At 48.2% G+C, this 22,657-nt stretch overlaps 1 protein-coding gene across 2 annotated transcripts in view; it reads left to right on the forward strand.

Annotated features, from left to right (window-relative positions):
- The window catches only part of PIK3R2 (phosphoinositide-3-kinase regulatory subunit 2), a 183,069-nt gene that overhangs the window by 124,562 nt on the left and 35,850 nt on the right, over positions 1 to 22,657 (forward strand). The window contains exons 5-13 of one of the 2 annotated variants that reach the window (XM_029614323.1): positions 4,845 to 4,976; positions 6,256 to 6,463; positions 6,825 to 6,910; positions 7,474 to 7,597; positions 8,681 to 8,779; positions 16,250 to 16,430; positions 17,302 to 17,427; positions 18,177 to 18,319; positions 18,479 to 18,655. In XM_029614323.1, coding sequence (XP_029470183.1) covers positions 4,845 to 4,976; positions 6,256 to 6,463; positions 6,825 to 6,910; positions 7,474 to 7,597; positions 8,681 to 8,779; positions 16,250 to 16,430; positions 17,302 to 17,427; positions 18,177 to 18,319; positions 18,479 to 18,655 — 1,276 coding nt within the window. The remainder of the gene's footprint in view (positions 1 to 4,844; positions 4,977 to 6,255; positions 6,464 to 6,824; positions 6,911 to 7,473; positions 7,598 to 8,680; positions 8,780 to 16,249; positions 16,431 to 17,301; positions 17,428 to 18,176; positions 18,320 to 18,478; positions 18,656 to 22,657) is intronic. The other variant, XM_029614324.1, reaches the window with a different exon arrangement.

Below are 22,657 nucleotides of genomic sequence, written 5' to 3' on the forward strand. Positions count from 1 at the left end.
ATTAAGGGCAGCCTCTGTGCTCCTCCTTCTCCTGCTCTGAAGCGTTTTGATTTTTTTAATTTCGTATTCTCAAGGTGAGTTTGGGAGCTTTTTTTTTTTTTTGTTAGGAGCCTGGGCACCCTTTGTCATTAAGCTTACATAAAAACAGTCCTTACTGGAGGAGTGCTTTCACATCCTTTTCAGATGAATATAATTTAACCATTGGGGCGAGAGTGGGGAGAGGAAGAAAGAAGCATATTTTGCTGAGCACAATGTAGAGGGGGAGGGGAGGAATCTTTAAAGAACATGAGGAGTTGTGGTGGACCGTGGCAGTCTTTCATTATGTCACAAAATGGGCTGTGTTCATGTGGAAGGTGTGCTGGTAGGGGTCACATCTCCTCCTTCTGTTTCTACAAAGGCGGTTTTCTTCCCGGCTGTGTGTAGGCAGGTGGCAGTTCGCATTCAGATGGGTCAAACGTTAAGGGTGGCTGTATAGCTCCAAGGACGAGGGAGGGGAACAAGGCTGATCCAGGCCTGGTTTTTCCTCAGATTGCATGGGAGCTGTAAACTCTTCCTAATCAATCTATATATAGAGAGAAACACACACACACACACACTCTCTCACTCTTTTCTGTTCCTGCTTTGAGCGACCACTGCGTGCTAATCCCTGGGATCCAGGATACTGCCTCGATGGACACTGGTGACACTTATCCAAACTGATCAAAGTATTGATTAACTGGAAAGGTGGTTTCCAAAAGCCATTTACCCTGATTTTTTTTTTTCTCGGGCCAGGCTGAAAATGACCCTCCCTCCCACACAGCTAAAAGCATGCATAGGGTTTCCATGGCATGCACACTTTTACCCACCTAGAAGAGGTATTTCCTGGGGGATGGGGTGTTTAAATTGTGGGAGGGAAATAACACACACTTTTTCAAATCCATGCACATTGTTTCGGGGCAGTTTTCACGAGTGCTTCTCCCTTTGAGAATTTATTTCAGTTTATTTGTTCGAACTGTTTTATTTTCCACCTCTGTCAACATTAATTGTTCTAAGTGAATTACATATTAGGCACAGGCATAATAAAACTCGATGTAGAACAGATACTTGAGATAAGCAATGATATGCAAGCAAACTGGTGACATAATCTAAAAGTATGAATTTAAAATAGTGGGGATACATATTCAGTCACTGTCCAGATAGAAGATTTAGCCAGATAAACATATCTGGCTAACTTTGGAGGTATATAGGAAAATTGATTCTTACCTGCTAATTTTCGTTCCTGTAGTACCACGGATCAGTCCAGACGCCTGGGCTCATACATCCCTGCCAGCAGGTGGAGACAAGGAAAAAAAACTTGCCTGACCCTGCTACATAAAGCCTAGTGCCACCTGCAGTTCCTCAGTATAGATCTGCACCCAAGCAAAAAATTGCAACTCTCAAATCCAATGAATCAATAGAAAAAAAGTAAAACCTGAAACTTCTTGTCAATGTGAAAAACTATAAACAGGCTGCTATGAATCTGTACGCATAAGGCAAAACTACAGCTGAGTGAGCGACTCTCCACCTCCAGGAAAAACGGGCGGGTTCTGGACTGATCCGTGGTACTACAGGAACGAAAATTAGCAGGTAAGAACCAATTTTCCTTTCCCTGTACATACCTGAATCAGTCCAGACACCTGGGATGTACCAAAGCTCCCTAAATGGGGTGGGACCTGGAGAGTCCTGCTCACAGAACTCTTTTGCCAAAAGGAGACCTAGAAGCTGCCAAATCCAGATGATAGTGTCGCACAAAAGTATGTAAGGATTTCCAAGTTGCAGATCTGCAAATCTCCTGAGGAGATACCAATTGTGCCTCCGCCCAGGAGGTCGCCTGAGACCGTGTAGGATGAGCATGTAAGCCCTCCGGAACCTGCCGCCCTGCAGTAATATAAGTGGAACCAATAGCTTCCTTCAACCAGCACGCTATAGTTGCCTTGGAAGCTTTAGAACCTTGGCTCGCACCGCTCCACAAGACAAAAAGATGATCAGATCTCCTGAAATCATTAGTCAAGATAGCGCAAAAGAGCTCAGTGAACATCTAATCTCCTGAGTTCTCTCGCAACAGGAGCAGACACCTCCCCCTCCAGAAAAGCGGGAAGCTCCACCGTCTGGTTCACATGAAACGCGGAAACGACCTTCGGTAAAAAGAAAAGCACCGTCCTCAACGAGACCCCTGAGTCTGGAGGAATAGATCCCGACAGGACAAAGCTTGTAATTCTGAAATCCACCTAGTGGAACAAATCACTTTCAAGAAAACCACTTTGAGAGTCAAGTCCTTCAGCGTCGCCCTCCGCAAAGGCTCGAACAGCGCTGAACAAAGACCCCGTAGAACTAGATTCATGTTCCAGGATGGACACACTTTCCGAACTGGAGGCCTCAAATTCTTTGTTCCCCTGAGAAACCTTCTCACATCCGGAAGAGCTGAAATAGCAGAATCACCAACTTTACCCCACAGACAGCCCAAGGCGGCCACTTGAACTCTAAAGGAACTCAGAGATAGACCCTTAGCAAAACCTTCCTGCAGAAAAGACAAAAAATCTCAGGGATGGAGGACCGAAGGGCATGAACCCCATGAGCAATCCACCAGACTCTTAACATAAGCCAGATTAGTAGATTGCCTCATGGCCTGCCTCAAAGTGGTGACGACCGACTCTGGATAACCTTTACTCCTTAACCCCTGCCTTTTGAAAGCAAAGCTGCTAGACAATAGTGATCGACTTGGTCGGAAAATATGGGACCCTGCCGAAGAAGGCCCTTGAGAACCGAACCATCCACTGCCATGTTGATGAGATCCGCAAACCTCGGACGCCAAGGCCACTCCAGCGCAACCAGAATCTCTTCCCTGTGATGTCTCTAGATGCAACACAGCACTTTGCACACTAGAGGCCAAGAAGGGAACACGTAAAGCAGAACCCCCTGCGGCCAAAGTAGAACCAGCGTGTCGACGCCTTCGGCCCCGGGCTGTCTCCTTCAATTGAAGAAGTGTACAGCTTTGGCATTCTGAAGAGTCTCCATCAAATCTACGTGAGGAGACCCCCCCCAAAGTTTCCGGATGAGCTGCATCACGGTCTCTGCCAACTCCCACTCTCCTGGGTCTAGGCAGATGTGACTGAGAAAATCTGCTTGGACATTTTCGACGCCGCTATCCACTCTAGATGGACCTCTGCCCAACGCATCAAGAGCTGAGCCTTCTGATCTACCGCCTGACTCCTGGTACCCCCCTGCCGATTGATATACGCCACTGACGTCGCATTGTCTGACAGGATCCGGACCGAGCGACCTTTCACTAGTGGCAAGAGCTCCCTCAATGCAAGCCGCACTGCCCTGGTCCCCAACCAGTTGATAGACCATGCAGACACTTTCGTAGACCAAATGCCCTGGACAGAATGGCGCTGACAAACCGCCCCTCCCCCCCCCACACCCCCAGCCGGGTAGTCTGGTGTCTGTAATCACCACCACCCAATTCGGGACCTCGAGGTCCATTCCGCAGAGAAGATTGACTGACTGAAGCCACCAAGATTGACTCTCCCTGGCCTCCCCCTCCAGGAGCAGGGGCAGGTAAAACTCCTCTGAGTTCGGCTTCCAAAGCACCAAAACGCCCTCTGCAATGGCCTCATATGGAGAAAAGCCCAGGGAACCAACTCCAAGGTTGAAGTCATAGACCCTAAGACCTGCAAATAATCCCATACTCTAGGAATTCATAATTGCAACAACCGTTGAACTCCCTCACCCCAGAGCTGATCTTACCGGGGGGGAAGTCGCCCTCAGAGCTGTGCTGCCGTCTGCCAGAAAAAAAACAGCCTTTGATTTTTTATTTTTTTTAACTTTATGGAAAAATACACTGAGAGCTAAAAACCTGACTAAAAGAAACAGGTAGTCGCAGCCATAAGGGAATGAAAAAATCCCTGGAGAGCCTGCAGCCGCCTGGGCGGCCTCATGAGGGAGGGATCTGGACAACCAGATGCGCACAGACGGCTCACAAAAGGGAATAACACCCAGCCCGTCTGCCTCTACCGGACGAGGTAGGGCCCACCAGGAATCCAAAGGAAAAAAACAAAAACCCCCGGGAGGAAGGCTCAAAAGAAAAGCATTAAAAACAAAAAACCCGCAGAACTGCAGGTAGAGCACCCTGTACCATCTGCTAGAGACAGAGAAAATACAGATCTATACTGAGGGAACTGCAGGTGGCACCAGGCTTTATGTAGCAATGTCAGGCAAGTTTTTTTTCTCTGTCCCTACCTGCTGGCAGGAATGTATGAGACCAGGCGTCTGGACTGATCCGGATATGTACAGGGAATTAATAATGCAGCCACACAATTAAATATAGCCAGCTATCTCAAAGTTAGCCGGATAACTGTATTCAGCTAACTTAAGGACAGCTCTTTGGTGTGACCAGACTTAATCAGATAAGTTATCCGGCTTGTGCTGATGGATTTTAGGAGCTCTTAACACTCCCAGGGTTGAGGTGGAAAGAGAGAGGCTTACAGTATGGGTGCAGCACCTGCTGACCTCTGCTTCCCTTCCAGGTTTGACCCAGTGCAGTGGGCTTGAATCACCTTTGTAAGATTACTCATGAAGGAGAGAGAGAGGCAAGAAAAAAAAATAAAGGGAGGCGGAGGGTGTAGTATCAGGGTTGTTTTTAACCAAAAAAAAAGGAGAGGTTCGGTTTGATTTGCCAGGACTGGAAGATGTATCCAGGTGTAAAAATTGGGGGCATTTCCAGTGACAGCTGCACAGGGTAATAATGCAGGATAGTTAACCTTCAGACTTTGGAGGCCACAAGCTGCATCATGAGTGATGTATTTATTTTATCTCACTTCTCCTAGATGTGGTTTTGGGAGACCTGGAGCAGTTTGATGTGCATTCCCTGGCGGAAGCACTGAAGGGCTACCTGCAAGACCTGCCGAAACCTGTAATCCCTGCACCCGTGCACAGCGAGATCCTTCACGCACTACAGGGTGAGTAGGCATGTATTGCTAAAAGGGGGAGCATCTCTGAAAGAGAGCGGAGGCTTTCTAATCTGGTTCGGGATGAGGTAGTCACATCTCTAAACAGAACACTGAGCTACAGTGGAGCTCTGTTGCATTCAGAAGTAAAAGGACAAACAATGCAACGACCCAGATTTCCATCAAATCTTGGGAATTGCAAGTCTCTGTGTGCTGTAGTACTTGTATTATGGGGGTTCACTGCTGTTTAGTTTGGAAACCTACCTTAAATATCATGCCAGTGCCCTTTTCTGCTGATCACTATGCAGGGAATAATGTCGTCGTACCATCTCAGTGGCCAGTCAGGTGGTAGCATCCATCCCATCTGTCTGTAGCATTTTTAACATTTTAGAATTTTTAATGCATTGTTGCCTGACCAGAGCTCAGATGCCATGGGCAGACTCATGCATGGTGGTGTATTTTTTTTAAGGGATTCATTTTCAGCCGCTATACAGCTCAGCTAGTTAGTCGGATAAAGCTATCTGGTTAACCAGCAGGGTGTATTCAGTGGCGCAGTTGTACCGCTGAATGTACCCGGCTATCTTAAAATTAGCCAGTTACGTTTAACCGGCTAACTTTAGGGCAGCCCTACGGCCCGATCAGAGTTAGCTACATAGATTTAAGCAGCTAACTCTGAACATCAGCTAATTCTGCTCCACCCAGAAATGCCTCCCGCCCCTGGAACGTCCCTGACTTCTGTGGCTAGAATTTAGCTGCATATGGCGATGGATATCGCCAGGTAGCCATTTCTAAATGGATAACTTCTCAGAAACCTTTCTTGCCCAAATAAAATTTGTTTAGCTTATATTACAATAACTAAGTGCAGTGGGGGAGGGGGGGAGATGAAATGATTAAATCCCGTGAGGGTGACCTGCTAGCCAGTTTTCAAAGGTAGAGTCTTCGCAGGGGTTTCTTTTGAAAATTCAGATCAGCACTCGCACTTCGGGTGCAGAGTTGCCCCCATGCGTTCCACTTACATTGAAGCAGATGCAAAGTGCATGCCCGAAAGTATACGCAGGGCTTTCAGAATTAGATCCCTCGCCTCTGCTTTCCTGTGGCTGCTCACTGTCATTCAGCCTGTGTATTCCTAGCTGCGTTCATATGGGTGGCGGTGTCCAAACTCCATTTTCACATGGGTAAGCACACATTTACCAACGTAAAACCTTTTTGATTCTTGCCCCTGAAATTGGGAATGTCTGTAATTTTGTGGGGTTTTTTTTTTTTTAATTATTCTTAATTTCTTCCAATCCAGAAGTTTCTCAGCGTGAAAACTGCAGGCAACAGCTCCTGCTGCTTCTCAAGTCCTCCGCCATCCCACTCCAGAACGTATTAACCCTCCAGTTCCTGCTCAGGCATTTTAGCAAAGTGTGTCTGCAGTCGGAGAAAAATGGCCTGACCCCAAGAATGCTGGGAGAAATATTTGGTTCTCTGCTGCTCAGACCGTCTGGTGCTGGGTACGAGTAAGAAGACATTCTTTTGGCATCATGTAAAATAAGACTTTTGTGAAACAGTTGTTAAATATATTTCCCCAATTTGTGTTCTACACTTGGTTTTTTTTGTTTCCTTTTTTAAATGACACACAGTGTGCGGGGGTGGGGGGGGGGGGGAGTTAAATCCCTGATCGTCTCTGTGGCACTGCGCAGACCATATGGGTGGTGTGTGATGTTTTGTGAAAGCAATGATTTGTTCCAATTTTATTGCTACTTAAAACGTTCTTATTTTCTTTTAAAGTGCATTTGCGATGACTCCGCATGTGTGTCTGAAAGGATTATTGTAAGGTTTAATTCTGTTTGTTCATTTTTTTTTAACTCCTCTCCGCAGCCCCGAGCCAGGCCCAGATTACTCAGCTTTGGTGCTGGAGCTGCTGATTCCAACCTGGGAGTCCCAGCAGGAGCAGCCTCCACCAGGTAGCATGAGCCGGTCCCGTGTGCTCTAGTTTGAGGGTGGCCCCCCATGAATGCAGTTCTCCATCTGCATCGGTTTGAAAGATGGTGGAACGCATGAGGAAATTGAAAACATTGGTGCACAGGTCCCGAAGTGGGCGGAGATTAGAAAGTTGACAAATTCTCCTATGTCAACTGCAAGAGAAGTTGAAATGCTTGAAACTTAGTGGCGTGTTTTATGTAAACTCGTTAGCTGTACTCGCCACAGACGCTGTTCTGCAGTGTCAGATAACGGACTTCCAGAGTTATCATATTATTCCCCTTTTCCCCACCTCCAATTTCTTGTGAATGGGGTGGAGGGGAAGTTTGACCTCTGTAAAGTTTTTGTTTTGCAGGGGGAAACCTGTCGGCTAGAACTGGGGGAAAATAACATAGCTTCCTAAGGCAGGCTGATAGTTGATGCTGTGTCCTCTCCCATCCCAAACTGATTTGGTTTAAGAAACGTAATACAAGAATAATAAAACATGGGATTAAATGGATTTCATGAACATGGCAGGTTATGTAATGTCTCTTGGCTTTTTTTGCAGCCCTCCCTCCTAAGCCGCCCAAAACGAAGCCGTTGGCAAACACCCTGACTAACGGTAGTGGTAGTCACCTGGCCCCCGGCATATCGCTCCAGGAAGCAGAATGGTATTGGGGTGAAATTTCCAGGTAATCTAGACTCGGGTTGACAGTTCTGCTTAATTCCCTGATGCGGTAAAGGTTTTGTTAAGCTCCTGCTTTTTTTTTTTTTTTTTTCAACGTTGGGATTAATCTTTAGGTAGCACACGTTTATTGGGTTTCGTGTGGGGCAGGGTGGCTTTGCTGGCAGCTTGTTCAGTTAGAGCCAGTCCCAACTTGGCCCGTGGCACCTCAGATCTTCATTCCTGAAAGAATCTTCCCCCATCTCCTCAGCCTCTGTCCCCCCTCCCTCCGCAATTGTATATCTGTCTCTCCCTTCCTGATCAACCCAGCCTCTGTGGCTGAGAGGCGGGCCCTGCATTTCTCTCCAGAATCTAGTACATGTGTGGACCTGACCCAGTCCGTGGGTGGAGCAGAGTCTAGGACACCCCCCCCAGAGGTTTTTGGTTATAGCATTTGGGGAGGGTGCTGTTAATGCCTCCTCCACAGCTCCTGCCAGCCTGAGGAGCTGGAGTAGCTACACTAATTCAGATGAAAGTGATTTGAAAAATTGCTTTACAGTCCTTCACTTCCTTAAAACATGGAATAAGTGGGCAGGATAGAACTCTGCAGCGTCTGGAACGCTTTATCCCTCCCCAGGGCTGTAAGTGCTGCCTGCACAGCATCTCTGGCTGACTTGGAGAGAGAAGGTCTGACTGGGAATTGAACCCAAGTCCTCTACTGAACCACCGAGCTGACCCTGGATATAAAATTGTATTTTAAAATGAGCTTTTCATGGGATTTCCTTTTTGGACAAAGACTTGTTAGGAGTCTACTTCTATTAGGAATTTGGAGCAGTTAATTTTTTAAGATATATATATATATATATATTTTTTAATGAAAGTAATTTAAGCTGGAGTGTGGACACATAAGAGATACCACTAGAAGCTGGATATGTGGCAACCACGTGCTGTGTGCCTTTTTTGGGCAAGAAGCTACAGTAGTCAGTGGCCAAAAGAATGTCAGATAATGCCAGGGTCCTCCTTAATGAAGCTTGCAGTAGAAGAAAAAGGGGAACTTAAATCGGATTTGTGTGGTTTTGCTTCAAATCTGCGTTCTGTTCTTTTCTTTCAGAGAGGAGGTGAATGAGAAACTGCGTGACACACCGGATGGGACCTTCCTGGTCAGAGATGCGTCCAGTAAAATTCAGGGGGAATATACTCTCACCCTCAGGTGAACACAGCTGTGACTTGGGCGATATGGCCTTAAGACTGGATACTTGTAGGGATGTGCCATAGGGGGGTAATGTTCAAAAAGTAGCAAGTATCGTAGTAATTTCAAAAGCCCATTGATGCACTTACCACTTAGTGCATTTACCCCTGTAAAACCTATTGACAATTCAAAGGCATATATCAATGCAATTTTCAAAAGCCTACTTGTTTAAAACCCAGTTTTAAGTGTGTAAATGCTTTTGAACGTTACCTCTGTAGTGTTTTATGTAGTGCTTGTTCTCCAGCACATGTAGTGAAGAGGGTGGGAGGTGGGGAGAGAAGCAATTCAGGCATATCCGTGGCTAGCACTCCAGGCTCTGCTTTCATCTCCTGATGATGCATCGGCCCAGGTAGCTCATGATGGCTTAGCTTGGGCTGCGTCGTTGTCATAGTCTAATCCAATCCAGCCCGTCAGAGGCTGCCTTTGGATCAGTATAGACAAGAAAACAAGCTTCCCCTCTATCATCACCATATAAATTGTTTGGAGTTGGTGCTCTTTTGAAGATGGGCCAATAAAGGTGAAACACCAAGTGTCCTTTCCGCCTTAGGACAGGCGACTTTAATGCCACTTTGGTCTCTTATTAGTGTTCCAGGATTTGCTCAGTCCCTTGACTCTGGCGCAACTCTGGGACACTGGTCCTGCCTCTCCCCCTACCTCGTGGCGTGCCAGATTTTTGTCTGAAAGCTGCGTCACTGTTAAAGCACTTAGATTGCTTGTGATTGTTTTACGTTCTACAAATACTAACTCTGCTTCCACTTCAGGCCACATCCTGTGACAAGCTAGCAAGGAATAAACCCCAGCAGAGGAGATCACTGTGGTATAGGAAGAGAATTATCTTCAACATTTGCCCAGTTTTTCAGTTTCTGGCTCCTCTCCGTCATCACTCGGCGGGAATATTTTCTTCCTGGGAAAGTCCCAGTCTTTGTTCTTTATTTTAAATTTAATTTCCCTGTACATACCTGGATCAGTCCAGACAGCTGGGTTATGCCTCCCTTCCAGCAGATGGAGACAGAGAAAAATTTGAGGCACCCCCTCTTAGTCTGGTGTGCCACCAGTATTTCTCTGTCTCCAGCAGATAAAGGTGGCAGAACCTGCGGTCCTGATCTTAAAAAAAAAAAATAAAATAAATAATAAGAGAAAGAAGGTTGTTGTGCCTTTAAATTTTTACCTTTGGCTAGATCAAGCTTTTAAAAAAAAAATAAAAAGAAAGTTCTTTTTCAGGAGGTGAGCAGTGCAAGTCCTCTCCAGGCTATCCCCCTTGGTAGAGGCACGGCTGGGGTTGGAGACCCTGTGAGCCAGCTTGCCCGGAGCTGGTCCTTTCTACCGGTGAGTAGGGGGATTTACCGGTGGGACGGTCCCTCCCCCTAGCATCCAAAGACGCTTCAGTTCCTCGGGTGCGACCTGAGCCGATATTGGTGTCCCAGAGATGTCCTTCCTGTTTTTTCCCCTGGTTGAGTGCAGTGTTTCTTTTTAAAAAAAGAAAGGTAACGCTTTGCGGCCAGGTTTCCCGGACCTCCGGAGGGGCGATTTCACCAGGTTTTTATTTTTGCTGTTGCAGCTCCGAGTGGGGATGCCGCGGGGATCGTGTTGCTCTGCATGCGGGGAGCCGGCTGTGCGGCTCTCCCTCGATGGCCTTTGCTCCAGATGCCTTCCGGGCGGTGACGGTCCATTGGGGGCGTCTGGGAATGGCATCAGAGCATCGACCTCGAGGTGCAGGAAAGAATCTGCACACTCGGAGGCCTCGGCCTGCCCCGTCCCCGGCCAGCGCAGGAACTGCGGCCATCTTGGCTCCACCACGCTCCGATCCAGGGCTATGCGTTGGGGGAGGGGATTTCCCTCCCCCGCTTTCCCCACCGAATCTGAGCCCTGTCAGGCCTCGGGACTCAGTGCCTGCATCCCACCCTGGTCCGGGCCAGCCCCCGGGGGGAGCCTTAAAAAGACATCACCCCTTTTCATCTCAATTTGTGCTATTGTTGCACAAGGCATATCTGGAGGCAGAGGCTGATTTGTAGTCGTCAGAGCCTCCACCAGCAAAGGTTGCCAGACTCTCATGCTGTCCAGGAATCCTCCAGGGTTCAGACAGTCTGTGGAGCTTCGGATGAGTCGGGGACTCCGGTTCCCGACCAGCCAGATCCCTCATCGCAGGACCCTCTCATCGGGGATGTGGACAAGGAAGCTGATAGGTCCGCCCCAGTGGAGGGAGATGATCCGCGGGTCCTCAGATAATTTAGAAGAGAGGAGCTTGATCTTTTGATTCCACATGTTCTGAAAGAGCTGGGGATTGAGGCTCCGCAGCCAAGTTCAGAGCCTACCACTGTAGATCCCGTCCTCTCGGGGCTTCGAGCCCCTCCTAAGACCTTTCCTTTTCACCCGATGCTGCTGCAGCTCATGACCCGGGAGTGGGAATCTCCGGAGGCCAGTCTAAGAGTAGGTCGAGCCATGGAAAAACTCTACCCACTGCTGGAGAAGTCTTTGGACATCCTTAAAGTTCCTAAGGTGGACGCGGCCGTTTCGGCTGTCACCAAGCGGACGACTATTCCGGTGGCAGGTGTTGCTGCTCTTAAGGACCTCCAGAATCGGAAGCTTGAAGTCCTTCTTAAACGGATTTTTGAGGTTTTAGCGCTTGGCGTCTGGGCAGCAGAATGTAGTAGTAGTCTCATGCAAAGGGCAACCCTTAGATGGGTGCAACAGTTGCTCACCATGCAGGAGCTTCCCCTGGCGGAGGCGGAGCAGGCAGAGAGGGTGGAGGCGGCCGTTGCATACATCGCAGAAGCCTTATATGACCACCTTCGTATTTCCTCGCGCACGATGGCCTCAGCGGTTTCTGCCAGGAGACTCCTGTGGCTCCGCAACTGGGCCGCTGATGTTTCTTCCAAATCCCAGTTGGGAATTCTTCCCATTAAAGGAAAACTCTTATTCCCTGTACGTACCCGGATCAGCCCAGACTCCTGGGGTTTTACTTCCCCCTCCAGCAGACAGAGACAGAGAAGTTTTTGTGGACTCTGTCGTATAGCCCTGAGGTGCCACCTAGATAGTCTGTCAGTATTCTTCTGTTTCCAGCCACCTGCTGGAAACAGAAGAATACTGACAGACTATCTAGGTGGCAGGTGCTGTCCTGGAGTCTGGTGTTTTTGGTCAGGTTTTGGCTGTGCCTTTAGTTGTTATTCTTGTTAGGCAACGGTCAGGTTCAGTTTCCCCTTTCTAGCCTCCCAGGGGGTTGCCAGGTCCTGGTGGGGCATCCCCCCTGGTAATAGAGGCTTTGGAGCAGAGGGTTGAGGACCCTGTAACTTCCCACTGCAGGTGATCCTGGGGGTCTCGGGCTCTCGCCTTCAGTTACACCTTGTACAGGTTTAAAAAAAAATAATAATAAAGGGGTTCTGTTTCTTTAAATTTCTCCTGCTCTGCTGGCCTAGCCTTCTCTCCGCGGGTGTAGCGTGCGATCGGGTTCAGACAGCGGACAGCTCCTGATCGGGTATTTCTTTGTTTTCGCCGCTCCTCTCTCCTGCCAGGCTAAATTTAGGCTGCTGCTCATGCTGTGTGGTGCGGCCTGTGCTGCATGTGGCAGTGCGTGCGACTCTCTCGAGCCGGCATTTGCACGGAATGTTTGGGGGGAGAGGGGTCCTCGGGGGTTGCTGCCTCTGTGAAATTGAAGAGCAGTGACCCGCGATCGTGTCGGGGAGCTGGGGGTCCCAGTTTTGTCGCGGCAGGCCCCGGATCCGTTCCAGCTCAGCACAGGAATGGAGGCCATTTTAAGAATGTTGAGAGCAGGAGAGAACAGCTATGGGGGAAGGGCTCCCCCCCCTCGTTGTCTCCGCGGCCTAGCGTACCTGGGGGGGCCGGCCTAGATGGGGCTGTGGAGGATTCTGTAGTGGACGACGAAGGGGGTCGACTCAGACGGGTCTTCATCGTTCACCTCTGATTTTGTGTTTTTAATGCACAAGGCTTTTAAGGCTCGCAAGGCGGTGAAGTCTCAGGGGCCCAAGGCGGCCCTCAAGGCGCCCGCATCAACTGGACCATGGGATGGGTCCTCTTCAGCCCAAAAGCGGGTTCAGGGGCCAAAAGCCAGCAGAGCGCCGAAGGTGAAGTGTCCACTTCGGTCCATGATCTGCGCGGTGGACAGCAATTCTTCAGATCAGTCTGATGAGGGAGAGTCTCTGCCTCAGGCTCCAGATCAGGATCCGGATGCTCTACCTCAGCCGACCAAGCACATGGGCTCGCCTCCGGTGGAGGGTGATGACCCTAAGGTGGTCCACTTGTTCTGAAAGGGTGAGTTGAGGCCCCTTATCCCGGTCATCCTGAAGGAGCTGAGAATTGAGGTTCCTCAGGATAATACCCGATTTGGCGCTAATATGGATCCAGTGATGCTGGGACTCAGAGGTTCGGCTCGGTCTTTCCCGTTCCTCTTATCTATGTCTGACCTTTTGTTTAAGGAGTGGGACACTCCTGATCTGGGTTTGAAGGTAAGTCGGGCCATGGATAAATTGTATCCGCTCCCAAAGGACACGCTGGATCTGCTGAGAGTGCCAAAGGTGGATGCGGCCGTTTCTGCTGTGACGAAGAAGTCGACTATTCCGGTGATGGGAGCCACAGCCTTGAAGGACTTGCAGGACTGCAAGTTGGAGGTCCAGCTCAAGAAGATTTTCGAGGTGTCCGCAGTCAGGGTCCGGGCCGCTATATGCAGCAGTTTTACACAGCGGGCCAGTCTCCACTGGGTTCAGGATTTGCAGGCATCCATGGCCCTTTCGGACGCCCAGGCTCAGCAGGCTGGGCGGTTGGAGGCTGCGGTGGCTTACAGTGCGGACGCGCTTTATGATTTTTTACGGACCTCTGGGAGGACGATGGTCTCGGCGGTCTCTGCACGACGCCTCCTATGGTTGTGGAATTGGTCAGCGGATGTTTCCTCCAAAGCGCATTTGAGTTCTCTACCCTTCGAGGGGAGACTGCTGTCGGGCAGCAGTTAGAAGATATGATAAAGTCGCTGTGGGAGAACAAGGTCCATAAGTTACCGAGGACAGACCAAGGACGAGAGGCTCTCTTCCTCAGCCGGCGAGATTTCGGGGGAATCGACTGATTCGCTTCTCCCGGTCCACCGGTTCCTCTCTCCGCCAGGGGCAAAGCTGCCAAAATACATGGAACCAGTCCTTTCGGGGCCGGCAGCCCGCCAGGGAAGGAGTTCCCCAGTCCCATGGGGGTCCCAAGTCCTCTCAATGAAGTGCGGCCAGTTCACTCCTCGGTTCCAAGAACAGGAGGCAGGCTGTCCACTGTAACATCGGATCAATGTATCAAAGTATAATCGAACACGGCTGCGCTTTAGATTTTGCACATCCAATCCATGACTGCTTCATGGTGTCACCATGCGCGTACCGTCAAAAGCATCAAGCGGTACAAGACACCCTGCAGCGCTTACAGGATCTGGGCACCATAATTCCGGTTCCGGCCAGAGAGCTCAGGTCCGGGCGTTGCTCAATGTATTTTATTGTGCCGAAAAAGGAAGGCACGTTTTGCCCCATTCTCGATTTGAAGAAGGTCAATCAGGCGCTGAAGGTACCTCGTTTTCGCATGGAAACTCTGCGCTCGGTGATAGCATCCGTACACAAGGGAGAGTTTCTAGCGTCATTGGACCTGACTGAGGCTTATCTGCACATACCCATCCATCCGGATCACCAGAAATACCTGCGGTTCGCGATCCTTGGACCACATTTCCAATTTTGTGCTCTTCCGTGTGGTCTAGCGATGGCGCCCTGGGTTTTCACCAAGGTGATGGTGGTAGTGGCGGCGGCCCTACGGCGCAAGGACATATTGATGCATCCCTATCTGGACGACTGGCTGATTCGCGCAAAGTCGGAAGCCCTATGTAGGGCTGCGGTCCAGAGGGTGCTACAGAGATTGACCTCCTTAGGCTGGGTGGTCAATCCCGACGAGCCATCTGATTCCTTCCCAGTCCTTGGAGTTTCTGGGGGCCAGGTTCAATATGGTCTTGGGCAAGGTTTTTCTTACAGAAGAGAGGATTTCCAAATTGGTTACCCAGGTAGAATTCTTCAGGTCCATGCTTCGGCCCAGGGCCTGGGATTACTTGCAGGTTCTGGGATCGATGGCGTCCACGCTTCAGCTGGTACCGTGGGCTTTTGCTCATATGCGTCATCTTCAATCAGCATTGCTCTCTCGCTGGAGTCCACTGTCCCAGCAGTTGCAACTTCGTTTACCGCTGATAGCTTGGGTACATCCCAGCAGTCTGGACTGATCTGGGTATGTACAGGGAAAGGAAAATTGGTTCTTATCTGCTAATTTTCATTCCTATAGTACCATGGATCAGTCCAGAAGCCCGCCCATGGTGCCTGGAGAGTCTGTTCAGTGTCATATTTTGTCCTTTTCATTCTGAAGAACATTTTGAAGAGGAGGACAGGATTAAAGTTGACTATAAAAGTACTCCCTCCATGTACATAGTTTACACAGTTTTCATTAAGCTACTGTTTGATATAGCTATTGGTTATTAAGATTGGTTTTATGATATGTTTCATTCTGCTATAATATGGATTATACTGAAGGATCACAGGTGGCACACCAGACTAAGAGAGGGGGTGCCTCACAAGTTTTTCTGTCTCCATCTGCTGGAAGGCAGGCATAACCCAGCAGTCTGGACTGATCCGTGGTACTACAGGAACGAAAATTAGCAGGTAAGAACCAATATTCCTTTCCCACCCCCCACCCTGTTCTGTATAGCTATAGAGTAGGGTGACCAGAAGCAGTATCATGCCGATAAAAGCTGTGGCGTGTCTGAATTGTCGCTGTGTGGGGTAGTGAGGGAGTCCAGTACTTCTGTTTTATATTTGGTGCTGGAGGATGGAATGCTTGCATCAGCCAATCTGCTTCGCCTTCTTGGGCAGTCATAACTGCAAAGGGGGAAAATTCTACTGCAGCCTGACATATCTACGAATGATGGAAAACTTAAACAAAAAATAAGAGAAAAGTGATTAATTTTGTTGTATAAACAATGCATAATTGTCCTTGTCCTCAGTTAGATGTTTCTGATTTTACATTGGATTTAAGACATATAGCTTAGGGTTGGATCAAATCGGTTATAATGGGGCCTGCAACCATGGTAAACTTTGCTTTGTTTACTTGTGTCCTTGGTTTGTCAAAAGCGCTTGTCTATGGCCATGTGTCAAATGATATCCTAGTAACTTCCAAAGGTGGGATCCATGTGGTCACAAAAGATCCTGTGCAGATTCTGTCTTTGGTCAACTCTCTGAATGGTTCAGTAAAAAGTATTGCAGCCCACCAAGATTCAACTGGTAGCCACATGTGATTGTTACCCATATAATTCTGTTAATGTTACATAAGCAGATTATTGCCATTGTGGTTTGCATTGTGCAGTAACACTCATGACTATTTTCACTTGGTTCCCCCCCCCCCAACTCCATGACTCCACAGAAAGGGCGGCAACAACAAACTAATTAAGATTTTCCACTGCGAGGAACACTACGGATTTTCTGAGCCTCTGACCTTCACGTCAGTTGTAGAGCTTATCAACCATTACCGACACGAGTCTCTGGCACAATACAACGCCAAACTGGACACCAAACTTCTCTACCCAATTTCCAAGTACCAGCAGGTGAGGTCAAGCAGGGAGAAGTCGCTGAAAGGAACTAGAAACATTTGCTGTTGAGCGTGGGGTCTTATTGGGGAGGGCAGGTTTTGGTTTCACCATTTTGACTGCTGGTTCCGGATTTAGGAAAAATTCAAGATGATGCCCAAAGCATGACATGTACTTCAGTGCTATCTAAAGATAGAAGCTGATATTCAAAGGACGCAGAGCACATAACCTTGGCTGCTATCTGGCTGCACAGTTTAGCTGGATAAATTTTATCCTACTAACTTGGTTGAGATATTCAGCTGTGCCGCAGAATATTCTCAGCTATCTTATAATTAGCCAGATAAGTTTCTCCAGTTATCTTTAGGACAGCCAATTAGCAGTAAAAGATTTATCCATGTAAACCAGATAATGCTGAATATCGACACTCATCTGGCTAAGTTAGTCGGACATGTGTTCCTGCCCCTCCCCTCACTTAGCTAAATTTTAGCCAGATGGAAGCCAGTGAAATTGCAGCCACTGACCGTGCCTGAATATTCAAACAGTACCAATTAACTGGCTAAGTGGGATTGAATATTGGGCTCCTAAATCTGCTGACATTTCAGCTGTGCTTAGACGTCTCAGTTTTAAACTGAAACTTTGTCAGATTTAGGGTCTTAATTTTCGGTTAGGCTCCTAATGCTGGAAATCTGCCCTGAGCCCTTCACTTTCCATACCTTGCAGCCACCCATTTTTCAGGACCTTAAATTTAGGTGTCTAATGAACTTAAGGCACTCAGTCCTAATCTGTTTTTTGATGGGACAGAATTGGGCACTTACACCCATTGGAAAAAACAACCTCAGAACAATTCCTTTTAAAGTTTTTATTTTTTTAAATTGTCTTTTCTCTGCAGGACCAGATTGTTAAGGAAAATAGCATTGAGGCAGTAGGAGAACAGCTGAAGGTTTATCACCAGCAATACCAGGAGAAGAACCGTGAATACGACGTATTGTATGATGAGTACACACGGACGTTACAGGTACTTTTGCACACTTTTGCTCCCTGACTGACTCAGGCACGTCCTTTTTGAAAATGTATTTTTGTCTTCAGCTGTACGTCCTGTTCTGTCAGCTCCAGTGACTCCCTATGCTCACACCTTCCCCTAAGCGTATCCCCCTCTGCACACCCACAGCCCACAGAGGGACTTGTCCAGGCTTGTTTGTAGACACATTGGTACCCAAGTGTCTTGGTGGCTGGAGATCCAGGTATGGGCAACCCCCAAAATCCTTAATGGATCGGCTTCCCAGTGGAAGTGGTGGGGAGAATTCAAAAGGGGTTGTGGATAAGCACAGCGGATTTCTGTGAAGAAGCAACAGGGAAAGCCAAAATCAACTGGTATTTGCATTAGGATTGAAATTGGACAGACTGGATGGGGGTCATGATCCTTATGTGTCCTCACATTTTATGTCCCTTTGGACACTTGCTAGCATTTTACGTTTTCTCCTGGCTGCACTGTAGCCCAGGGTCCTGTGATCATGAATACGTCTTCCAAGCTTTATACTGATTTTGCATGGCTCTAGAAAAAGGAGCCCCCTTCCTTCCCCCCAGCTTTAGTGAAATGACATGAAATAGACATCAGAGATCTAGTACGTAGGACTACAGAGTGAGCACTTGGAAAAGAGCAGACCGGGTGGGGCCTGGTGTCTCTTCTCCATTTCCATGTGACGATGCCCCAAAATCTTTCTAATCCCATACCATGATCCACCTCATGTTCGTTCTCACTTTCAGGAGCTCCAGATGAAACGAACTGCAATTGAGGCTTTCAACGAAACCATCAAGATCTTCGAGGAGCAGTGTCAGATGCAGGAGAAATGTAGCAAGGAGTACATCGAGAAGTTCAGGCGGGAGGGCAATGATAAAGAGATAGAGCGGTAGGGCACAAACTGTTAAACTGACCAACATGAACTAGAATGTTCATTTTTCTTCCCCTCCTCAGGGCACAAATGTTGTCAATAACCTTCTGTTCATTCCTGGTAATGTTTCTTTCGGTTTTCTTTCCATCTCCCTTCCACCACGCCATCCTCTGTTAGAATATTGTTGAATTCTGAAAAGCTGAAGTCCCGTATCGCCGAAATCCACGACAGTAAGCTGAAGCTGGAGCAGGACCTGAAAAAGCAGGCCTCCGACAACCGAGAAATTGACAAGCGGATGAACAGCCTCAAGCCGGACCTGATGCAACTCCGCAAAATTCGTGATCAGTATCTGGTGTATGTATCCCCCCCAACCTTTCTGCTGCCTTCTTAGAGTGGCTTTAATGTTTTTGTCCCAGGCAACTGCTTTGAGTAATAACAAAGACCCCAGTGGCCAAGAGAAGACAATGGTATCTACTGCTTGTCCATTAGGGACTTCTTCCAACTCATCAGCACAGCAGCTACTTCTAGAACCTTTTACAAGGTTGTAAAGGGCGTATACCCAATAGTGCTATAAATATGTTCCCTGTACATACCCGGATCAGTCCAGATTGCTGGGTTTTGCCTCCCTCCCAGCAGATGGAGACAGAGAAAAACTTGAAGGGCACCCCCCTCTTAACCTGGTGAGCCACCTGCATCTCTTCAGTGTTTTTTTGTCTCCAGCAGATGGAGGTGGTGCAAAACCTGCGGTCTTGACCGATTCTTCGGTGTTAAAAAAAAAAAAAAAAATGTATAAGAAGATCAAGCAGGACAAACAGGTGCAACCTCCCAGGGGGGTAGGCAGGTCCCAGTGGGGCCATCCCCCCTGGTAGTAGGTTTCGAGGAGCTGGGGTTGGTTTGGCCATTAGTTACCCAATATAAAGAACACCTGCACAGAACTTCCAAGTATTCAAACTGGAGAGCTGGGAGTGGGTGTCAAATTTTGTCTGAGCTTCCTGAGCAGCCACACTTTAGCTCCCCATGTGCCTGCCTGAGCTATATTAGATAGGAAGTGATGCACTGTCTGGACAGGAAATTGATGAGATGGAGAAGATGGCAAGAGCTTGGGGGCAATGACTTCTAAGACGGTAATTTTCAAAGGGCCGCACAGGTGCACATGGACGCACACCGACTTTATAACATGCGCATGTCAACGCACGTATGTTATAAAATCAGCTACCCGTGCGCACGATTTTATATCTGTGTGTGCATGTGCGCGCGATTGCCGAATCGCGCACGTGAGGGGGGGGGGGGGGGGATTTTGCAACCTGCGTGTGCAACGGAATAGGCCTTTTCCCCAGTTCCCTCCCAGTCTGCTTCAATAAAGGAGCAGACTGTGAAGGAACTTCCTAAACCCGCTACCTAACCTAACTCCCTTTTCCCCCTACTAACTCCAACCCCTAAAACCCTGCTAACTACCCTAGATTTTTTGTTTTTGTACTTACCGCCGTCCGAAGCAGCAGCAACTTGCATGGTCCGGTTGGCTCCCGGCATGCGCTTCAGCCCCTTTTTCCAAAACCCTTTCTTTTGTGCGTACTGGGAGATACACGCGTGGCTGCGGTCCTTTGAAAATCCGCGTGGCGTGGTCACGTCCCGGCCACGCACGTATCTCCCAGTATAGGCACACGTAGGCCTTTGAAAATTAGGCCTTAAGGACATGTCCAGATGACCCCACATGTTGCTTAGGCTATGCTGAGCCTGTTCTGGTTTTGCACCTTAGGCCCTGCATGGAGGAGATGACCAGATTTCCCTATGAAAATCTGATCTATATCACCAAGGCTAAGTCTGTAGTCCTACAAATGGGAACTCTTCCGATTTTCTCCGGAGACTTGGGGAATATGATTCAATTGCTGGGTCTCCAGGAAACACTGAAAAGCTCTGGGTCTCTCTGTTTATAGCTTCAGCCACGCCATCAGTAAGCCTGCAGGGAACAAGAGGAGAGGGATGATTTTGGAGCAGACACTGCTGGCAACATGTGGGGAGAAACTGTTTGTTCCCTGTACGTACCCAGATCAGTCCAGACCATGGGTTATGCCTCCCTTCCACAGGTGGAGACAGAAAAAAACTTGAAAGGCACCCTCACTTAACATAGTGTGTCTCCTGCATCCCTTCAGTATTTCTCTGTCTCCAGCAGATGGAGGTGGTGCAAACCCTGCAGTCTTGCCCTGTTTCTGGAGTTTAGGCTATCCCTTAAAATTAGCCAAAAGTGAACTAGCTATAAGTTGTGAATCAAGCAGGTTTTTAAAAAAAAAAGAAAAGAAGTTCTTCTGCAGAGGAAAGTTTTCCCAATCCTCCCAGAGAGTTGTTAGATCTTGCAGGGTCATCCTCTCTGGTAGCAGGTTATTGGAGCTGGGGTTGGTAACCCTGTGGGTCTCCAGCCAGGTAAGGACCTGGGGAAGAGATTACTAGTGGTCCAGTCCCTCTCTTAACCTGTGGTGGTTCTGAGCATTTAAAAAAAAAAAAAAAAATCGAAATGTTTGCAAAATTTTCTTTTTTGGTCTGCTGCAATCCAGGACCCCCCTCCTCATCAGAATCGCCGCGTTTTTCAAGTGTTTTGAGCCGTCCGTCCCCCATCTCCCCCCCCTCCCCCGATGCTGCGTCCATCTTTGTGTGTAGCATGTGGAGAATCGTCTGCGCGGCTTTCTAGGGCTGGTATTTGCTCCTGCTGCCCACCCTGTGGGGAAGGCAGTTCTTTTTCAGGGTCTGCAGCATCAGCCAAGCTTCAATGGGCTCAATAACGGTCTGCTCCGCGAGAGCTTCAGGCTGATTCCCCCTCAGTGCAGGGACAGCAGCCATCTTAAACACCTTTGCTGCAGCTCAGACAAGGGCTATGGGGGAGGGGGAGCTTCCACCAGCCCTCTCACCAGTCCCTGCCAGTTCTGAGGATACTTTAGATCAGGACCAGGATTCTTTACATGAGGATCCTGTTGTTCCAGGAGGACAGGATGTTGATTCTGATTCCTTTTCTTTGGATTTTGTCCTCCTTATGCATAAAGCATTTTTGGCTTCCCGGTCTCCGCAAGGTGGTGCTTTGCCGATGAGACATGCGCAGGGACCGTCCCCCAAGATAGCGAAGCGCACGGATGCGCCCACGTCTCTGTGGATCGTGAAGTTAAAAGGCGCTGTGGCTTCGGGAGGCTCAGCCACTCCAGGGGTCCCAGGCGGTGCGGCTGCAGATACAGGGATCTCTCCTTCCCTTCCCTCCCCCGCCAGGGGTGGATTGGATGATGACCAGGGGAAACAGTCCAACTTGGATGGAGATGACACAGAGAGAGGAATTGGAACCCCTTATTCCGGCTGTGCTTTCTGAGCTCGGAGTGGAACTTCCCCCGCATGCTCCGCCATAGGACACGGTGTATCCAGTCCTGGCGGGATTGCAAATGCCGACCCAGGCTTTTCCTTTCTACTCCATGATTCTGCAGCTGATGACCAGGGAGTGGGATGCTCTGGATGCTGGTTTGCGAGTTGGGCGATTCATAGATAAACTGTATCAGTTATTGGATGAGTTTCTGGAGCTCCTGCGGTCCCCTAAGGTAGCTGCTTCAGTTTCGGCTGTTGTCAAGCGGACCACTATTCCGGTCGCAGGCTCAGCGGCTCTCTAGGATCTCAGGACCGCAAGCTGGAAGTACTGCTTAAACACTTTTTTTTTTTTTCTTTTTTAATTCAGTTTTATAATACAAAGATAACTTTGCTTTGAAATCAACAGAAAGTTTACAAAAAAGTAATATATTCATCCTTATTGAATTAATTAACAGGAAATACAGACACTTTCAATCTTTTTCCAGACAACATTGGTGAGGGAGGAAGGAAAACAAGAGGAACTTTAATTGAAAATTATTAATAAAGACAAGACACTCCTGCAATACCATATCTTAAATTTCTACGCAAGCAGATCTTTTAATTTGCGGGGCCAACCATCCTAGCGTTTAAGAACTCCCTTAAGTGCTCTGGATTATAAAACATAAATATTTCCAGAGTATTTTATTATGCATCTTGCAGGATATCTAAAAAGAAATTCTGCTCCCATTGCATGAACTTCTGGGTGCATTATTAAGAAATTTTTTCTACGTAACTGTGTTACTCTAGAAAGATCAGGGAAAAAACGGATTAAACCTCCCAAATAAGTAACATTTATTGCTTTAAAGTAGTTTCATGATTAACACTTTATCATATTAGGAAAATAATGAAACAAACAGGACCGGTCTTTCCACAACTTCGAGGCCAGAACTTTCCAAATATTCAGATAAATTCTCAAAGTCTCCCATATTCCCTATTGGGGATATCTGAATCTGGCTTTGTCTTTATTTCAGGTTCAAAAAG

Source organism: Rhinatrema bivittatum, chromosome 8 (genome assembly GCF_901001135.1).
Source record: "Rhinatrema bivittatum chromosome 8, aRhiBiv1.1, whole genome shotgun sequence".
In the NCBI taxonomy this organism is placed as follows: Eukaryota; Metazoa; Chordata; class Amphibia; order Gymnophiona; family Rhinatrematidae; genus Rhinatrema; species Rhinatrema bivittatum.